The 19571-nt window shown below is 43.9% G+C and overlaps 1 protein-coding gene across 1 annotated transcript; it reads left to right on the plus strand.

The window, feature by feature from the left end:
• The first annotated feature begins 730 nt into the window (after window positions 1–730).
• Window positions 731–19422, plus strand: abcd3a (ATP-binding cassette, sub-family D (ALD), member 3a). The gene is made up of 23 exons (XM_080543899.1): window positions 731–1011; window positions 1619–1655; window positions 1811–1909; window positions 3297–3385; window positions 4155–4224; window positions 5220–5317; window positions 5493–5616; window positions 5824–5880; window positions 5989–6131; window positions 6254–6323; window positions 6440–6509; window positions 7027–7124; window positions 9531–9622; window positions 10181–10272; window positions 11446–11518; window positions 12604–12667; window positions 12894–12971; window positions 15833–15898; window positions 16085–16174; window positions 16720–16839; window positions 16946–17050; window positions 17226–17282; window positions 18217–19422. Exons 1-23 carry the CDS (start codon window positions 902–904, stop codon window positions 18292–18294), a joined length of 1980 nt encoding a protein of 659 aa, XP_080400025.1. The 5' UTR covers window positions 731–901; the 3' UTR covers window positions 18295–19422.
• Window positions 19423–19571: the final 149 nt, after the last annotated feature.

Genomic DNA, 19571 nt, shown 5'->3' on the forward strand with positions numbered 1-19571 from the left:
TTCATTCATTCATACTGAGCAAAGAAAAAGGTTGAGAACCATTGGTGAGTTCGGCTCTGGCTTCAGCCAAAAGCAATAATACAGGCTCTTCAATCCATCTAGTGGTCAAAGTGTGTTGCTGCATGCATGCTCTGCGACTGCATAGAGTTCCAATGTGTTCCAATCTGTGAATGACTCCAGTAATAGCCAACGGGACTAGTCAAGTTTATTTTCTTCAGTTTGGTTCATCCTAGCTGAAATGCCTAGTGTGAAATGTCATCATAATTATGCGTCTGTCATATCATATCATGTCATCGTGAATAAAGTATTTATATGACTAACTTTCAAGGTCAGTAAATGAACTATGTCCCTCTTATTCTTTTTTCCCGCTATAGTGTTGCCAGATTGGATATGGGCGGGTTACATCAGATGTTTCTTTTACAAACGTCATTGCCAATAGCCAATTACCAATGTTTATGGACGGGAGATGGGTTAATATTTAACTTCAGCTCATCTGCCGATGTAAGACACATTAAAGACTCTAGTTCCCAGTATGCATTGCGGGTTTCACACGCGCAGCAGTAGTTACGTATACGTTTACATGTTTAATAGAGCCCGACACGGCTTATAATTACTATTGTTGGTTTTCTCTCGTTTAGGGCTGGTTTTTGGTGGATTGGGCGGTTTGTAGACTGTGGTTGAGCTGGAAATTGGGCGGTTTTTAGACTGTGGCTGAGCTGGGAATTGGGCGGTTTTTAGACTGTGGGTGAGCTGGGGATTGGGCGGTTTTTAGACTGTGTGGGTGAGCTGGAAATGGTCGATCCGATCTGGCAACACTGTATCAGGGAGCTGGTGCCATTCGTTACCTCCCCCACACTCCCAGCATGCACCGCGCCGCTCACTGACCGGTTGAGAAGGGAACATGGCGGCCGTCAGCAGATACCTGACAGCTAAGAACACCTCCATAGCCTCCGGGGTGTTACTGGTGTTGTACCTGCTGAGACAGAGGCGGAGGGCCGGCAGGGCCAACAGGTATGGAGGGGGGGAGATCTGGAGGAAATACAGTGGTTAGCTGTTGATCTGCTCTATGATCTATGAAAGCAACGTAGCGCTGCTTAGTGGGTTAAATGTCAACCAGATCTGTGGCCAGCAAACCTAAAAATCGAGATTATGCACATTCATAATAATAATTATGAATAATATGAATCATGTTATATGCTTTTAACAGGTGTTAGACTGAGTCTAGAAGTTCATGCAATCGTTCGGGGATTTGCAACTCTCTTGTGTTTTTTTGTGTTTTTTTTCTGTTCAATTGCATGTTAATTTATTCAAGTTCATTGTTGTCAACTCTTCCTGTGACATTCCTGACGTGTGTGCATGCATTACGAAGGCTACTCTCAATAATCCGTTAGGATAACGCCTGATCTGGGTACAGCTGATCTGGGTACAGCCTGATCTGGGTACAGCTGATCTGGGTACATCTGATCTGGGTACATCTGATCTGGGTACAGCCTAGGGCACAGTGCGATTTGATCCGTTCGCATGACGTCACGTGTTCTGATGTCGCTCAGAAACTTTGTGGCCTACTGTATTTGTCAGTAACTGTATTTGAATCTGTGCCTTTGTTCCCCCTTTACAGTAAAAAAGCAGATGCTGAGAAGCTGTCAAACAATGATGTAAGTGGATATCAGGCTTCAAGAATGCAAGCGTCACTGGAGAGGAAAAAGCTTCTCAAGTTCACACAATGTATACATGATATATCATCTTTCGGGTACGTAATAATATGATTACCAGTTACCCTCTGACAGTTGCCTTGGTTCTCTTTGTGCAGAAGGACAGGCAGAGAGACCGGGCGGCGGTGGATAAACTGTTCGTCTCCCGAATCTGGAGTATCCTGAAGATCATGGTGCCTCGCTGGTGCTGCAAAGAGGTTGGCCTTATCTGACCCCACTGACAAAATTGTTGTCTTTAATGTGCATAATAAGGTTGTAATAACAACATGATACTGAGTGTTTCCCAGTGTGTTAAAGGCCATTTCTAAATCATGCTGTTAACCTTGAAGTAATTCAACTCCTAATCAATGTTGGCCTTTCGAGAGATCTGCAAGTTCGAGTGTTGAGTTCATCATTGCATCACCTTTACACCCAACTTATCTCCTCCTCCCTGCCCCTTCTACTCAGAGGGCCTCCACGTACATACGTTAAAGGGATGTTCCATCCTGGTTTGGCTCGGATCTTTTTATAATTGATTAGCCCAGACAGTTTTCAGTTAAATATGATGTTTTCTTTGATACAGAGTAGTTATATTTTGGGCAACATAGGACCTCATTGATTCTGCAAATACGTCTTTCTCCTGGCAGACACTCCAATTCAACTCCTATGACAGAAACACTCTGAAGACTTTGTCTGCATTCTTTTTTCTGAAAAGTCACTATAAATTCAAGGGAGTTCAATAATCAAGTGGGATTATTGATGATCTTGGGAGTAGTCTAGAGAGCCCTTTCACACACATTTACATTCACATTTGACATTTTTGGCATTTAGCAGATGCCTTATTCCAAAGCGACTTACAATCAAAACATTCGACTAAGCAGGTGAATCATCAATCCACCAGTCGTAGCAGGAAGAGTAATCTAGCTCAGGCCCGGGGCCATTGGCAGTCTCTGTGATAGAAGGAAAAAAAAACACTCATAATCACTTTGTTTTTATAAGCGAAGGCCACAGTGGAATGGAATATGTTGGGTGTTACTGTATAACGGCCAAGCTCCACCTGCTGCGTTGCGTCAACTCGCCATCGGCGTTGCGTCAACTTCCCGTTGTCCAAGCTCCACCTGCTGCGTTGCGTCAACGTTGCGTCAACGTCAACGTTCTACTCTAGCTCCACTGGCTAGCTCGTACTTGGAGCTGTCCGTGGTACCACGTGGTACAATTGGTCTCATTGTGACGTCTGCGTCCACCGTCAAAAATCAAACTTTTTTGAATGTCTACTTTGGACGCAGCCATCGGACGCAACGCTGACGCAACGCAACGCTGACGCAACGCAGCAGGTGGAGCACCTTTCATTGATTACAATGCATTTGATCCCAATTTCGGACGCAACGCACATTAGACGCAACGCTGACGCAACGCTCGATGGCCATGGTGGAGCTTGGCCGTTAGGGTGTATCCTCTGTGGAACGAGGAATGAGCATAGAATTTCGGACTTGCTCCACATTTTGAACAGTCACCTGCCATTTACTCTGCTTTGAATTTCTGATTTCATAGTTTGCCCATTCGATGTTGGCTGTAAGTATGTTTTCTCCATTGTTGTTCCCACAGACAGGGTACCTCCTGTTCATCGCCTCCATGCTGATCACCAGAACATACTGTGACGTGTGGATGATCCAGAACGGCACAATGATCGAAAGGTCAGGACACTTCTGGTCATGTGACCTGTTCTCCAATCTGACTGTTAGATAACCAGTGAGCTTGATTGGTGTTGATGATTGCAATGAATAGGTTAAGACAACCTGCAGTGTAGTTCCCCCCCACCCCCCCATCCCTGAACAGATGTTGTTTTGTTTCCTTCCCTCTTCCACAGTGGTATCATTAGCCGAGATATCAATCTGTTCAAGAAGCATTTTTATTCCTACATTGCTGTCATACCTGGGGTAACTGTCCTCCGCACATGGTTTCCGTGAATTAATCCAAACCTAGAAAAGCATTAACTTGTGTGTTATTGATGTTTCGGAACCCATAACATATTCCTAGAATATCTGTTATTAACTCATACAGCCATGACTTTCAGGCTTTCTAGGCAGCAAGAGCGATATACGTCTATCTAGGACCTAGATATCTAGGACCTAGATAGACGTATCGCTCTTGCTGCTTTTCAGGCCGTAACACTGACCCAACGAGCCTAGAAAGCCTGAAAGTCCTGTCTCTATGAGTTAATAACAGATAATAGCTTTGAATGGAATGTGTAACACACCATGTCAGAGCTCCTCTGCTTCCATGCAACGGTCAAGTGAATGATTGCGGTCTTCTAAGTGTTTCTCCTCCAGGGCAGGATGCATTTGTCTGTGCAGGATGTGATCTGTCCCCCCTCACTGACAGTGTTTGTCTGTGAAGGATGTGATCCGTCCCCCCTCACTGACAGTGTTTGCTCATCCTTATGCGTGTTGTTGTGGTTTGCAGTGCAATTATTGGTCGCAACACTAAAGATTTCAAGAGCTACTTGTTCAACTTTATCACAGTCATGCCACTTGTAAGTGTGATTTTTTAATATCATATATCATATATCAATTGATTCACATCACATGAGTCTGATGAATTTGATACTTTGCTTTAATTTGACGATATCATCGTCATAGCACCAGTTATCTGAAGGTGTCTGGAGTAGCCTTACATTTAGGACCTGTCAAATACAGTCATACACACCTTCTCATTCAATGGTTTTTCTTTATTTCTATATTATTTTCTACATTGGAGAATAATACTGAAGACATCAAAACTATGAAAGAACACATATGGAATTATGTTGTAAACCAAAAAGTGTTAAACAAACCAGAATATGTTTTATATTTTAGATTCTTCAATGTCGCCACCTTTTGCTTTTTTAGTGGTTTTCTCCCACGTATTCTAGAGAAGAGAAGCTAAAGGTGGCGACTTTGAAGAATCTAAAATATAAAACATATTCTGGTTTGTTTAACACTTTTTGTTTACTACACGATTCCTAATGTATTCTTTCATAGTTGTGATGCCTTCAGTATTTATCGTATTATTGTATTGTAGAAAAGAAAGAAAGAAAGAAAACCATTGAATGAGAAGGTGTGTCCAAACTTTTGACTGGTGTTGTAGATTTTGTTCAACATTGTCAGAGGAGGCCTGATTATTAACACAACAACATTCCCTGAATATGATTATTAACCTTTACTAAACTATAATTCATAACCTACTAGTAATATTGCATGAATAACCTTGCTAGAATAGATTCATACGGAAAAAAAAGTTAAGGCATGTGTGTAACTGTCAAGCTAATATCTCTCTGCTTTATTGTGCCAGATGTATTAATACTCTAGAAAAACCTCTTAGAAATAAATGTCCTTAGTATGTCATTTGCTTAGTGTGAAATACTCCTCTCTCTGTCCGTGCATTGAGCCCAGGAGATCCATATTCTATTGCAGATTGCATGCATACTGATAGAAAAGCAAAAAATGTGTTTGGTGAAGTGCATGTCTGTCTGTGACCGGCCTGCCCCAGATCGCCTTGGTGAACAACTTCCTGAAGCTGGGTCTGAACGAGCTGAAACTACGTTTCCGGGTGCGGCTCACCAAGCATCTCTACGACGAATACCTGAAGTAAGCGCCGGAACCGCCATCGTCCTAGCGTTAACAAAGTCAAATTGTTAGGAACCCAAATGTTATGCACGTCCACCATTGCCATCATTGTATCTTTTGCAAAAACGCTATTGAATTGGGGTGGTTTGGCTGGTTCTCGTGTACTGCAAATGAATTGAACACACGTCCTCCCCAGGGGCTACACGTACTACAAAATGGGTAACCTGGACAACCGTATCGCCAACGCCGACCAGCTGCTCACCCAGGACGTGGAGAAGTTCTGTAACAGTGTTGTGGAACTGTACGCCAACCTGAGCAAAGTAAGATTAATACTAACCAGCTCCCCTCTCTCCTCCTCCTCCTCCTCTTGCTCTTTAATCAACCATTGGCCACTAAGAATAAGTGAACACATTGGATACATTCTTACGGAAATGTAATAATAATATCGCACAAAGTACCTGAAGATAGCTGTTATTAATCGGAACATTGACAGAGAGTGACATGCATACTGTTTCTCTCTCCGTTAGCCTCTCTTGGACATCGGGTTGTACATCTACAAGCTGACAAGTGCCATCGGCGCCCAGGTGAATATAACCTCCGAGTTTTGACCCTTCAAGGACAGCTAAATGGAGCCCTTCTAGCCGTGTCAGGACCTGTGTTAACAGCATGTGACGCCACCCTTTCCCCCCCAGGGCCCTGCCAGTATGATGGCCTACCTGCTGTTCTCTGGGATGATCCTGACTAGACTGCGGAGACCTATCGGCAAGATGACGGTGACGGAACAGCGCTACGAGGGAGAGTACAGATATGTCAACTCTCGCCTCATCACCAACAGGTAATCTTTCCATAGCCCCTTCATAACATCCTTTGCGATCTGTCAATCTTGTTAAATGCAAGCCTATAGCATAACGTGTGTATAATTGACTGTATGTCTTAAAAACGCCTTCTGTTCCCTAGTGAGGAAATCGCCTTCTACAACGGGAACGAGCGAGAGAAACAGACGATTCACTCGACGTTTAAGAAACTGGTTAGTGTCGTCGGAGTAGCGTCCTTTTGACGGCGTTTGAGTCGATCTAGAAAGAGAGGACAGTCTGTCGCGTGTGAAAAGTGTCTGAAGGAGTTGTGGTCTTTTTATCTTCTCAGGTCGACCACTTGCACAGCTTCATCTACTTCCGCTTCACCATGGGCTTCGTGGACAGCCTCGTCGCCAAGTGTAAGATGTTTTACTGTTACAGCTAATGGGGTGATGGGGCCTTTTCAGCCGCAGCCCCGTCCCTCTGGAACGCCCTCCCCAACCACATCAGACAGGCCAACACCCTCCCAACATTTAAACAGGCCCTCAAAACCCACCTCTTCAAGCTCGCCTTCACCAGTTAACCCTCTCCCCCTCCCCTTCCCATGTGTCCCCAGCACTACCTTAACTAGGCCCCTATACTTTATTTTATTTACCTTTTGTTTCTTTTTATTATTACTACTCGATCTTTTTTCAGTTTGTAAAGCGTCTTTGAGTGTCTAGAAAATCGCTATATAAGTCTAATGTATTATTATTACTATCATTATTATTATTATTATTATTATTATTATTATTATTATTATCTAATGAAGTGTTGTTGTTCAGCAAGGCAACAAAGTAATGTTGTTGTATAAGAAACACAGAAAGCACCCTGTTTGTGACTGACATCATCATCACTACCATGCTAACCCAAGTCTCTGTCTGGTTCTCCCCCCAGACCTGGCCACGGTGGTGGGCTACCTGGTGGTGAGCCGCCCCTTCCTCAACCTGTCGGACCCCCGCCACCTGCACAGCACCACCTCAGAGCTGCTGGAGGTGAGACTCTCTCTCTCTCCCAGTACAGACACGCAGATAGAGACTCTCCCTCTCCCAGTACACCGCAGATAGAGACTCTCACTGTCCCAGTACACCGCAGATAGAGACTCTCACTGTCCCAGTACACCGCAGATAGAGACTCTCCCTCTCTCCCAGTACACCGCAGATAGAGACTCTCCCTCTCCCAGTACACCGCAGATAGACACTCTCTCTGTCCCAGTACACCGCAGATAGAGACTCTCCCTCTCCCAGTACACCGCAGATAGAGACTCTCCCTCTCCCAGTACACCGCAGATAGAGACTCTCCCTCTCCCAGTACACCGCAGATAGACACTCTCCCTCTCCCAGTACACCGCAGATAGAGACTCTCCCTCTCCCAGTACACCGCAGATAGAGACTCTCCCTCTCCCAGTACACCGCAGATTAGGGATGGACGGTTTCCAATTATTGAAACCGAAAAACCGTCAGAGAGTAAAACCGCGGTTTTCCGGTTAACCGAAAAATACAGTAAAAAAAAAAAAAAAAAAAAAATATATAATAAAAGAGCGCCAATTTCAAATAATTGAGCCCTACTGCTACAATACACTCATGTCGAACACCATTAAAACACCGTAAGCACAGTCGCAACACATTTAGGCTACTTAGTTTCACAAATATAAGTGGAAAGGCAGACTTTTGTAAGCTACACCATACATAAAAACACATGAACACTTAACACACCAGCTCCGCTGATCCAGGGTGCACGCCTGCACGGAAGATCATCTCTTGGAACAGCGTCTTCATTGAATGAACTGCTTTCTCAATATCTTGGTTCTTAGACAAAGTTTCAGCTGCTGCTCAATGTATTTAAATATTTGAATACTGCTCAATAATCACTGAAATATTAGACTTAGAATTATGCAGTGAACATACTTAAAGCTTTTCATAAAAACCACATGCCGCGAGACTGACTCGTCCTGAACTGTCGTAAGTCAATCAACAAAGAATGCCCCATCAAAATAAAAGTGCCCATGGTAGAGCTGTCAAAATAGAGCTTTCAAAATAAATGTACTAATACAGATAGAGATAAATACAGAACTACCTTTGCGTCACTAAGTGACCGCGTATCTTCTGAGACATGCGTTCTGTCATCACTTTCAGTAGCGCCTTCACACACAGTGGCGCTGTGCACAAACACTCTTGATCCGTATAGCTCTTGTTTTATTATATTGTGGTTTAGTAAATACTGCACTTGGAGTTACATTCAATGCATGATTTGTGCTATAGAACATAAATAAAGTTTGATTGATTGATTGATTGATATCAAATCACATTTTATTTCTATAGCGCATTTCTCACAAAAGTGACCCAATGCGCTTTACAGAGAGCAGCGAAAATGATCTTATTAAATGTAAGCGAGTAATTGTAAAAAACCTTTCCTATCTACCAATAACTGAAGGCAACTATCTTTCCCATAGAGTGATTCGTTACCCTTAAATATAATCCCAATTAGATATTAATCCTCAGTTATTCTTCACAACTGACCAAACCTCTCACTCATTGCGCGGCAGATTCAGACTGTATCATTGTTATTTTCACACACGACAAACATGTGACATGTTCCAGTTTTATTCTTATTCTATTTTATTCTTAAAAAAAAAAAAAAAAAAAACGGTTTCAGACGGTTTTGATAAAAAAACGTTTCTATTTTTATAAACCCCGGTTTTCGGTTTAACCGAAAAACCGTCCATCCCTACCGCAGATAGAGACTCTCCCTCTCCCAGTACACCGCAGATAGAGACTCTCACTGTCCCAGTACACCGCAGATAGAGACTCTCCCTCTCCCAGTACACCGCAGATAGAGACTCTCTCTGTCCCAGTACACCGCAGATAGACACTCTCCCTCTCCCAGTACACACACCGCAGATAGAGACTCTCCCTCTCCCAGTACACCGCAGATAGAGACTCTCACTGTCCCAGTACACCGCAGATAGAGACTCTCACTGTCCCAGTACACACACCGCAGATAGAGACTCTCTCTGTCCCAGTACACCGCAGATAGACACTCTCCCTCTCCCAGTACACCGCAGATAGAGACTCTCTCTGTCCCAGTACACCGCAGATAGAGACTCTCTCTGTCCCAGTACACCGCAGATAGAGACTCTCTCTGTCCCAGTACACCGCAGATAGAGACTCTCTCTGTCCCAGTACACCGCAGATAGAGACTCTCCCTGTCCCAGTACACCGCAGATAGAGACTCTCTCTGTCCCAGTACACCGCAGATAGAGACTCTCTCTCTCCCAGTACACACACCGCAGATACAGGACCTGCTGGACACATAGGTTAGCTAACTGACCACTGTGTGTGTGTGTGTGTGTGTGTGTGTGTGTGTGTGTGTGTGTGTGTGTGTGTGTGTGTGGCCTACAGGACTACTACCAGAGTGGGAGGATGCTGCTGAGGATGTCTCAGGCTCTGGGCAGGATCGTGCTGGCTGGCAGAGAGATGACCAGGCTCTCAGGGTGAGACTGCTTCTGTATGAGGACCACGGGTCCTTGAAACCCTTGAAAGTTTGTGAATTTGAGAAAAAGAAATCAAGGTCTTAAACGTTTTGGAAAATCGATATGGGTCATTGAAAGTGCTTGAATTCCCCTCTCTCTCTCAATTTTTAAAAATGTATATTCAAAAATGTTTTACTTAGCTCGTCAACTAGTAAATAAGTCTCTGTATTGCTTAACTTTACACATATTTCACAATATATTGTTTTGCTGTGTTGTGGTAGAGAAGACAAGTGACCATCTAGTGTTCACACATTCAAGCCTCTCTTTTTAATTGTTGTCTGTGAGCGGATAGTTCCTGTTATATCAATTCTCATCTAGATCTGTCTCAAACTATGCCGTGTTGAATTTGAAGGAATTGAGTCTTGAAAGTCCTTGAGAGGTGCTTGAATTTGATGTTTCAGAAGGGGTGGGAACCCTGAAACTTACATCAAGGATTGATTCAGCTACAACTACCGTTATTAGTCCCAAAAACTCCCAGTTCCTCCACTAATCTGTCTGTCCGTCTGTCCATCCCTCCAGGTTCACCGCCCGTATCACTGAGCTGAGGAAGGTCCTGAAAGAACTGAACAATGGGAAATATGAGCGCACCATGGTTTCCCATCAAGGAAGAGGTAATAATCAGATATAATATGGATATAATATAATACGGCAATACTCCGAATAAGGCATAAACCTATGCAGAATAAAGCCTTAGTCAGAGGAAGCATACTCAAAATGGGACGTTAGCATTGTGACTGCCAATGTAGTATTGTTTTGTTTTTTTAAAGTAATTTTTTCTGAGTGGGGCAATCCCACTCATATTTTTCATTTTTTATTGGACAAATATAGTGAAGACAGACAGGAAAGTAAGGAGAGAGGGCATGTTAGCAGGGCAGGGGCCAGATTCGAAGTGCGCGGTGCCCCAAGCCACTGCCAATGTAATATTGTGACTGCCAATGACCCCTGGTCCTAGTATTGATTTGTTTTTTTTTATGCTGACTGATAGATAGAAGATTCACTTGCTGACAAATGTGTTTGTTGTAAATCGCTTTGGATAAAGGCATCTGCTAAAGATCAAAGACGTAACGTTTTTCAGATTATAATACAAGCTATTAGGACATTATATACCCCTCTCAGCCGGAGTATCTCGCCACAGTTAGTACCATTTGCCTCTTGTATCGCATTTGCATTTATTTTTTTTACATTTAGTAGACACTTTCATCCAAAGCGATACGTACATTTGTCTAAAGTAAGTGAATCATCTTTACATCGGTCATCATAAGCAAAAATCTATGCTGGGGCTAGTTGCCATTGGCAATTATGAACATTAGAGGAAGTGTACAGAGGAGTACTGGGGGGTGAAGAGGTCTTTAGGAGGGACAGTCAAGATGGAACCTGAGGACACAGGTGTCCAGTCTACAGAGGAAGTTAGGTAGTGAGTTTGGTGAATAAAAAGGACTAAATTATGCACAATTTGCAGAAAAACAACCAGTGCACCCCGTGAGCCACATAGTTGCATTTTCAATAACTTAAAATGAGAAATTGCAGGAATCTACAGGGTAGGTGCTTTGAGTTGCATCCATGTACGAAAGGCGCTATATAAATAAAGTTTCACTTCACTTCACTTCACTAGGTGTCCTCACCCACTAATCACGGTATGCAGCATGTAAGCAGAAATATTCGGAGAATATTTATTTTTGCAGTTCATGTAAACGTTGAAATCTAAATACTACTAAGTAAAGGCAATAAATGCCATGGCCACGTTAATGGTGGAATATGATTGTGTTTGTATCGGTTTATTGTAGAAGCAGAAGCCTTAGAGAAAATGACACTGATCCCAGGAAGTGGTGAGATCATCAACATGGACAACATCATCAAGTAAGTGTGGCACACCTCTTGCATAAAACGCATTGCAAAAAAGGTTTGATATATATGTTTGTTTTGTGATCAGCGAGTTACAAGCCATGTTTAAGATAAGCCATTCGAAATAAGTCGAGCCTCTTCACCAACCCTTGACCCGCCTTCTGTCCACAACTCCAGACCGGTTTCCCTTCTCTCCTCGTTATCTAGAACCCTTGAACGCGCTGTATCTAACCAACTGTCTCACTATCTCCTTCAGAACAACCTCCTTGACCGTCCACCAATCCTACCAAACCTTAACAAGACTGAGCTGCTCTTCCTCCCTGGGAAAGCCTGCCCCTCTCCAAGACTTCTCCATCACAGTTGAGAACTGTACTGTGACCTCCTCCCAGACAGCCAGTAACCTCGGAGTGATCCTTGATAACAACTTATCCTGCGTGGCGAACATCGCGGAGACAGCACACTCCTGCAGATTTTTCCTTTACAACATCAGAAGGATACGACCGTTCCTCACCAGAGAAGCAGCTCTTGGTCCAGTCACTGGTCATCTCCCGCCTCGGGACTCCCTGCCTCCTCCGCCATCAGACCTCTGCAGCTCATCCAGAACGCTGCCACCCGTCTGGTGTTCAACCTTCCCAAATTCTCTCATGTTACCCCCCCTCCTTCGTACCCTTCACTGGCTCCCGATAGCAGCTCGCATCAGATTCAAGACCCCGGTGCTCGCCTACCGGACAGCAAAAGGGACAGCCCCTGCCTACTTGCAAATAATCAGCCCGTTCACTCCACTCTTCCACCTCTGCTGGCCGACTGGCTCCACCGCCTCTACGCCGATGCGGCAGTCGCGCTGCCTGGCCACGTCTTTTCACTATACTGGCTCGCCACGAGTGGAACGAGCTTCCCACTGCTGTCAGAACTGCAGAATGACAGAAAGAAATCTTCCTTCTTTTAGCACGACGACTGCCAATGGCCTTTGGCCTGAGCATAGATGACTTGTTCCTGCTATGTCTGGTGGATAGATGATTCACTTACGTAGTCAAATGTGTATGTTGTAAGTCACTTTGGAATAAGGCGTCCGCTAAATGCCAAAAATGTCAATGTTGCAGGTTTGACCACACCCCACTAGCAACACCCAACGGCGATGTCCTGATCAGAGACCTGACTATTGAGGTAGGTATTATATATTTTTTTAAATGATATACTGTACTCTATCGTTAGTTATAACATATGCTTCATTTTTGTGTTACCCACCAGCGAATGTGTGCCAATAGTCAATTAGGTATGACCTTTAGTACTCAACAAACAAACTTGTTTGCGCTCAATGTTCAGATCTCTGTGTTCAGATCTCTCTGTTCTCTCGATGTTACAATTCGATGTTTTCTCTCTCTTTTTAAAGGTGAGGTCGGGCACCAATGTTTTGGTGTGTGGCCCCAATGGCTGTGGAAAGAGCTCCCTCTTCAGAGTCCTGGGAGAGGTAAATTAATAATAATAATAATGCATTTTATTTGTATTGCACTTTTCATTCAAAAGAATCTCAGAGTGCTACAGAGAGAAAAAACAACAACCGTAAAAACATAATAAGTTAAAAACAAAACAACCTAAAAACATAATAAGTTAAAAACATAGTATAAAAACCCACAAAATAAATCACAAGAATGAACACAGGTTCAACAGTCAAAGGCCTTTTTGAATAAAAAGGTTTTTAGGCCTGTCTTAAGAGTCCAGGCTGCCTTTAGCCCTCTGCCCTTAGCTGGCTAGGAAGGCTGTTCCCTTAGCTGGCTAGGAAGGCTGTTCCCTTAGCTGGCTAGGAAGGCTGTTCCCTTAGCTGGCTAGGAAGGCTGTTCCCTTAGCTGGCTAGGAAGTCTGTTCCCTTAGCCGGCTAGGAAGGCTGTTCCCTTAGCTGGCTAGGAAGGCTGTTCCCTTAGCTGACTAGGAAGGCTGTTCCCTTAGCCGGCTAGGAAGGCTGTTCCCTTAGCTGCCTAGGAAGGCTGTTCCCTTAGCTGACTAGGAAGGCTGTTCCCTTAGCTGCCTATGAAGGCTGTTCCCTTAGCTGACTAGGAAGGCTGTTCCCTTAGCTGGCTAGGAAGGCTGTTCCCTTAGCTGGCTAGGAAGTCTGTTCCCTTAGCTGGCTAGGAAGTCTGTTCCCTTAGCTGACTAGGAAGGCTGTTCCCTTAGCTGGCTAGGAAGGCTGTTCCCTTACGGCCAAGCTCCACCTGCTGCGTTGCGTCAACTCGCCATCGGCGTTGCGTCAACTTCCCGTTGTCCAAGCTCCACCTGCTGCGTTGCGTCAACGTCAACGTTCTACTCTAGCTCCACTGTCATTTTTTAAGTGTGGACCCGATCTCACCCCATGCTCGGTCCTTCACCTGGGCATCATGGTACAATCTGTCGTTTGTCGCATATAAAAAATAATATTTTTCGACCTCAAGGATCAGCCGTTCGTCGTCCAATCCTGCAACAAGCTTTCAAGCACCTGTGGTGATTGACAGCTGACTCGCGTGAATAGCTATTCGCAATAGCTGAGTAGTTGGCTACAAGCATTTTCAATCTGGTATTATCTCTATTAACCGCTGTGGTGATTTAACAGCTGATAAAAAAATTATAATATATATATCATAATATCAAGTGCACTACAAACAGAGCAAAACAATAAAACAACACCAGAAAACAACCAATAGGCTATACAATTATAACCAACTACAATTGTAAATATACATCTCACGCCCCACGTGGGGCAAATATACAATTGGTCTCATTGTGACGTCTGCGTCCACCGTCAAAAATCTAACTTTTTTGAATGTCTACTTTGGACGCAGCCATCGGACGCAACGCAGCAGGTGGAGCACCTTTCATTGATTACAATGCATTTGATCCCAATTTCGGACGCAACGCGCATTAGACGCAACGCTCGATGGTAGAGATGCTCCGATCAGGGTTTTTGGTGCCGATCACCGATCACCGATCACTGGAATCAGTGATCTGCCGATCCGATATCACCGATCACCGATCACAGCGTCGAAAATGGCAATTGAAGCATTCTATTTATTGTGTAGCATTATTTATGTTTTTAATTATTCTTAACACCATTGACATTGTATATTAAGTATTCAAATGAAATTAGGAGATGAGAAAGTATCATGAATTGACAACCATCTGTTTTATTGAATTCACAACCACCTGTAGCTTACTTCAGGAAAAACAAATAAATAATAATATAAATAAATAAAAATCATAATAAATAAAATGTACACTGTCACATCAAATGTGCAACATTCCACTCGAATGAGAGGAACTAGGGGCTCTTAGAGAACTTGGAGCTTATACTGTAGCTTTCCTGAGGAACAATAAACATACCCAAACTAAACTGCAACATAAACAGGCTATAGCCAAATATAAAATACTGTTTCAAGTCAGTCAGTTTCAAGTCATATTTAGGAGGAGATAAGACAGCAAGTCAGCAATAATCAATAAAACAAAAAAACTAAACATTGCACCTAAGGAGATTTCAGACTCAAACCTTACTTCTTAAGCAGCATCACTGGCAGATTAGCCTAGAGAAATACAAGCATCTCAGCGTTTTTGGCACTCAGCCTGTTCCTCTTATCATCTACTGTATGTCCTGCTATGCTGAAAAGTCACTCGCTATATCTACACTTGTGCAAGGTGCACAGAGGAAGACCTAAAACTCGCGCGCTAATAGTTGTTGTTGCTATGGGCCTTAGCCCAGCTTAGTGACTTCCTGCTCGCGGGGTCACATGACGTCGCTGAACACTACCTACACTACACTCGTGAAGTCGCGCTGGAACTCTGACCAGCACTCGTGGAACGCCTCTCGTCCAATCAAAGCACTCGGTCCCTTTATGACGTCGAGCCCAGTGTGCGCTTCGGCGCTCTCGGAGCGAATCGACGAACGCAGCAAATGCCGTATGATATTCGTGGTATTGAAAGACCTTGCGTGCGTTCCTCCGCGAGGTATTTCTTTTGAGCAGACATTACAAACGGCATATTTGTTGTCTCTTTCCGACACTGTGTAATATTTCCAGACTGGCGACGCCATTTTGTAAACTGATCGGTCGTGTTTGATCGGCCGTTTTGAGAACTCCGATCAAAACCGATCAAGGCCATATCGGCCGATACCGATCGGCGCCGATCAGATCGGAGCATCTCTACTCGATGGCCATGGTGGTATTTTCTTATTGAGATCCCTATGCTCTTTGGGCGGGGGGGGGGGGAAACAGGTCCTTGTTAATGGTCTGCACAACTTATTCATCAAAGAGTTGTGTATTACGTTGTTATAATTGTATGAATATAAAGGTTCTTGTTCTCTCTTGATAGCTGTGGCCTCTGTTTGGAGGGCGGCTGACCAAACCACAGAGAGGGAAGCTGTTCTACGTTCCTCAGGTAAACTTATCGTCTTATCATCTCGAAATCTCAAACAAGTATTTTATACTACAATTCTGATAGTTGTATTGCTTATTGGTTCTAAGTTTGTCTGTCATGTTGGACCTACTGTTTATTTATTAGCATTTATAATAGTAATACTAGTAGTTTAGTGTTTATTGACCTGTTTATGACCTCTTGTTGTAGAGACCGTACATGACCCTTGGCACCCTGAGGGATCAAGTGATCTACCCAGACACCTACGATGATCAGAAGAGGAAAGGCATCTCTGATCTGGTAGGTCACTGTTTAATGAAGCCCGTCACTCACTGTGTTGTTTAGTTAAGCAATGTCACACGAGAGGGAGTGCTGTTATACTGAATATCAACACGCATGTGATTCGGTCACTCACAGCCGTGCTGATATTCAGTAAAACAGCACGACCTTGAGTGTGATATTGCTTTTATACAACAGTTCTACAGCGCCATTTATTAGTTAACAGTAATAAGCGACAACAGATTATGATTTGTTTGTTTATTTAATCATTTATTTTGGCTCCGCCAACAAAAGAATAGTTCCGCGACTGAACTTCAACTGGACTGTTGCCTAGTAACCTGAACACAAACATATAGTTAAAAGTCCCAGTGCTGTTATACTATATATCGGCACTCATGGAATGCCTCTTGTCCATTCAAATGACTTAGTCGGAACTAACTGTTGTATAATGAAGCACATCACTGTGTTGTTTAATGCATTAGCGGTAGAAGTAGCTCAAACAAAAGTCTACAAAGTGTGTGTGTGTGTGTGTGTGTGTGTGTGTGTGTGTGTGTTTCTCTCTTAAGGTGCTGAAAGAGTACCTGGACAATGTGCAGTTGGGCCACATCTTGGACCGAGAGGGATCTTGGGACTCCGTACAGGACTGGATGGATGTGCTCAGCGGAGGAGAGAAGCAGAGGATGGCGGTAAGAGAAGAGACTAGAAAGAACAAACTAGGGCATTTCAGTCTGACCCCATTTGACACGACACTTGACACTGTGTGCGTGTGCGTGTGCGTGTGTGTGTGTGTAGATGGCCCGGTTATTCTACCACAAGCCCCAGTTTGCCATCCTGGACGAGTGCACCAGTGCTGTGAGTGTGGATGTGGAGGACTTCATCTACAGCCACTGCAGAACGGTACCGACACACCTCACCACCCCAGAGCTTCTCTCTTCATCCAGATCTCTAAACCTCCAGTCCCGCTTGTGCCTGTAACATGGATCTATGAATCTGTAGCATCTGGTGCTATGAGAGTTGTAGCATGCTTGTATTTCTCGACTGATCTGTGTTTCGTGGTCGTCTCTGTAAACAGGTTGGCATCAGTTTGTTCACCGTCTCTCACAGGAAGTCCTTGTGGAAGCACCATGAGGTAAGATCACGACCTTTCTGGAAACGCTGTCAGATGTTCAGATGTGTCCTTGGCTTAGTTCACACGGCAGGTCTTGATGCTCAATTCCGATTTTTTTTTGTTTGGCAGCTCACATGACTTTTAAAATGTGACCTATATTTGACCTACATTGACTAGTGTGAACATTCCATGCGCAGAAGGACAATAACAATAACGTCAGGACGTCACGCGCAGCGCACTGTTTACAGAAGTAACCATGGATAACATGACCGGATAACGTTACAACCGGTTTCATTGTCAAGTTTTTGTGCAACGGAGGCCGGCAAAGATATGAGCAAAATGGTCAAAAGAAGAAGGATGAGGAAAAAGAGAGCCAAGGTAGAAAAAGAGTAGTTACCGCCAAGGAACCGGCGCAGAATTGTGATGATTGTCGCTCTAGAGTGACGTAAAAGTCGCATTAAACGCGACATGACAGTTCAGACGGGGGCGCGTTGCTAAATACCAGACATGTATCCGATATAATACCGCCTCTGAACGATATAATACCGCCTCTGAACGTGACCCAGATCGGATTTAAAAAAGTCTGATTTCATGTGACTTGTTCGCTGTTCACACGCTCATGCATAAATCAGACCTGAGTCGCATGTCGGTGTCGGCACACATTTCACTGCCGTGTGAACGAGGCCGTAGTGGCTTCTGATATGTGGTTTTGTAGACATGTTCTGGGAGATGATGGTGGGAAACTCCTTTGGGCAGTTAGTATTTTTCCCAGAAGTATAGTTGTTGTTTACGTCATGTCAAAGTTCCCGTGTGTCAGTAAAACACCTCATCTGTTCATGTGTCTTTCTGTGTTCTTTCTCTTTTCTTCTTGACGGGCAAATAAAGGGGTTAGGGTTAGTGGGGCGTTGTTTGATAAGCTGATATGTGACCCAGCCCTCTGTTTTGCCTCCCTCAGTACTACCTCCACATGGATGGGAGAGGGAACTACGACTTCAAACCCATCACAGAGGAGACAGTGGAGTTCGGCTCCTAGACAAACGTCAACCATATGTATTAGACACACATCATCCCCAGCCCAGACTAGATGTCCACTAATTCTGCACTAAAAACAAAGTTCTTAACTATATCTAGACAGTGTTGTTTTTAATTGATTGTAACCAATTTTGTTTTTGGGACAAAGCTCTTGTTTAAAACTCTGTTAGTCTAATTAATTAAAATTCTTTGTCCAACGTGATTGTATATAAATGTAATTTATGGTGTAGTACATTGTTCACATTGGGCCAAACTTGTGGAGATTTGAAAATGGTCAAACCTTGATGAATGATGTTTGGATTAATATGCCTATGAATTAAATCATCGTTTGATAGTGATTATGATGAGGTAGTTGTGACAAGATACTCGAATTAATGAACACAGCAAGCTATAACCGTTGTCTAAGTGGTCCTCAACACGTCCCTTGTGGACAGGTTATAATCCATGTCTGGCTTTTTTGTGAGAGCAATACCAGAGCACAGTATATGTATATGCAAGTGAAGCTGCTGGCTGCTATCCTGGTCCCACCCCAGGTCCGTTTGTGCTAAGTAGCCAACCTGTGTCGTGGTGCCAAACATGACACCAAACAGTAAGGGGGTTAGCTTACAGCACAAACAAACCTGGTGGCGACCAGGCTATCTTGGTTGCCTCTACCTGGGAGGGAATCCCCCTCCACATGCAAGCCGTCTTTGGCCTAAGATGAGGAACAGAGAGCGATGGCGAAGAGGAAGTTCAGCCCTGATGCTGGAGACCCCCCAGGTGTTTCCTCTGTCTTTTCCTCTCGACTGAGGGGGATTGTAGGAAATGTGCTCCATGCTCAAAGCACCAGTGATGACCATCCACGGTTTAGGATGGTGTGTGAGATAAGACGCCCCAGAAGCCTTCGTTATTTACCCTTTGCCCTTACCTTCAATGTAACTACTTGACAGTTGCCTCTTTGCCTCGGTTCCAATGTAATATAACACTCTTGTAAGTCATTTTTTGAACTGTAAAAAAAAGTAAACCGCATCTGTAGAAGTCATGGTTTTATATGGGAGACTAGTTAACAAGTGATTGGTTCCCAAAGGGCGTGAACCTGAAATAAACTGTACGACGCATTTTCATTCAAATAAAATAGAGATAAAGTGTGTTTGTTTGGAGTATGTCTCTTACTTGTGTTTTTTATCTTTATGTGGGGTAACTAACAGGCGTTAGATGAGTGTACGGCCTTGCTTACATAGGCTATGGGGAGCGTTGTCACCTGAAAGCTCCAGTGTAAGGATAGTTAGGCAGGTACTG

The sequence above is a fragment of the Nansenia antarctica genome (genome assembly GCF_963989245.1).
Source record: "Nansenia antarctica genome assembly, chromosome: 13".
Taxonomy (NCBI): Eukaryota; Metazoa; Chordata; class Actinopteri; order Argentiniformes; family Microstomatidae; genus Nansenia; species Nansenia antarctica.

Excerpts from the sequence above, each read along its gene's own strand:
- abcd3a (XM_080543899.1), top strand. The coding sequence starts at position 902 with ATGGCGGCCGTCAGCAGATACCTGACAGCTAAGAACACCTCCATAGCC. Across the intron at positions 1,012-1,618 it reads AGGGCCGGCAGGGCCAACAG|TAAAAAAGCAGATGCTGAGA; the intron begins GTATGGAGGGGG and ends CCCCCTTTACAG. Across the intron at positions 3,386-4,154 it reads AACGGCACAATGATCGAAAG|TGCAATTATTGGTCGCAACA; the intron begins GTCAGGACACTT and ends TGTGGTTTGCAG.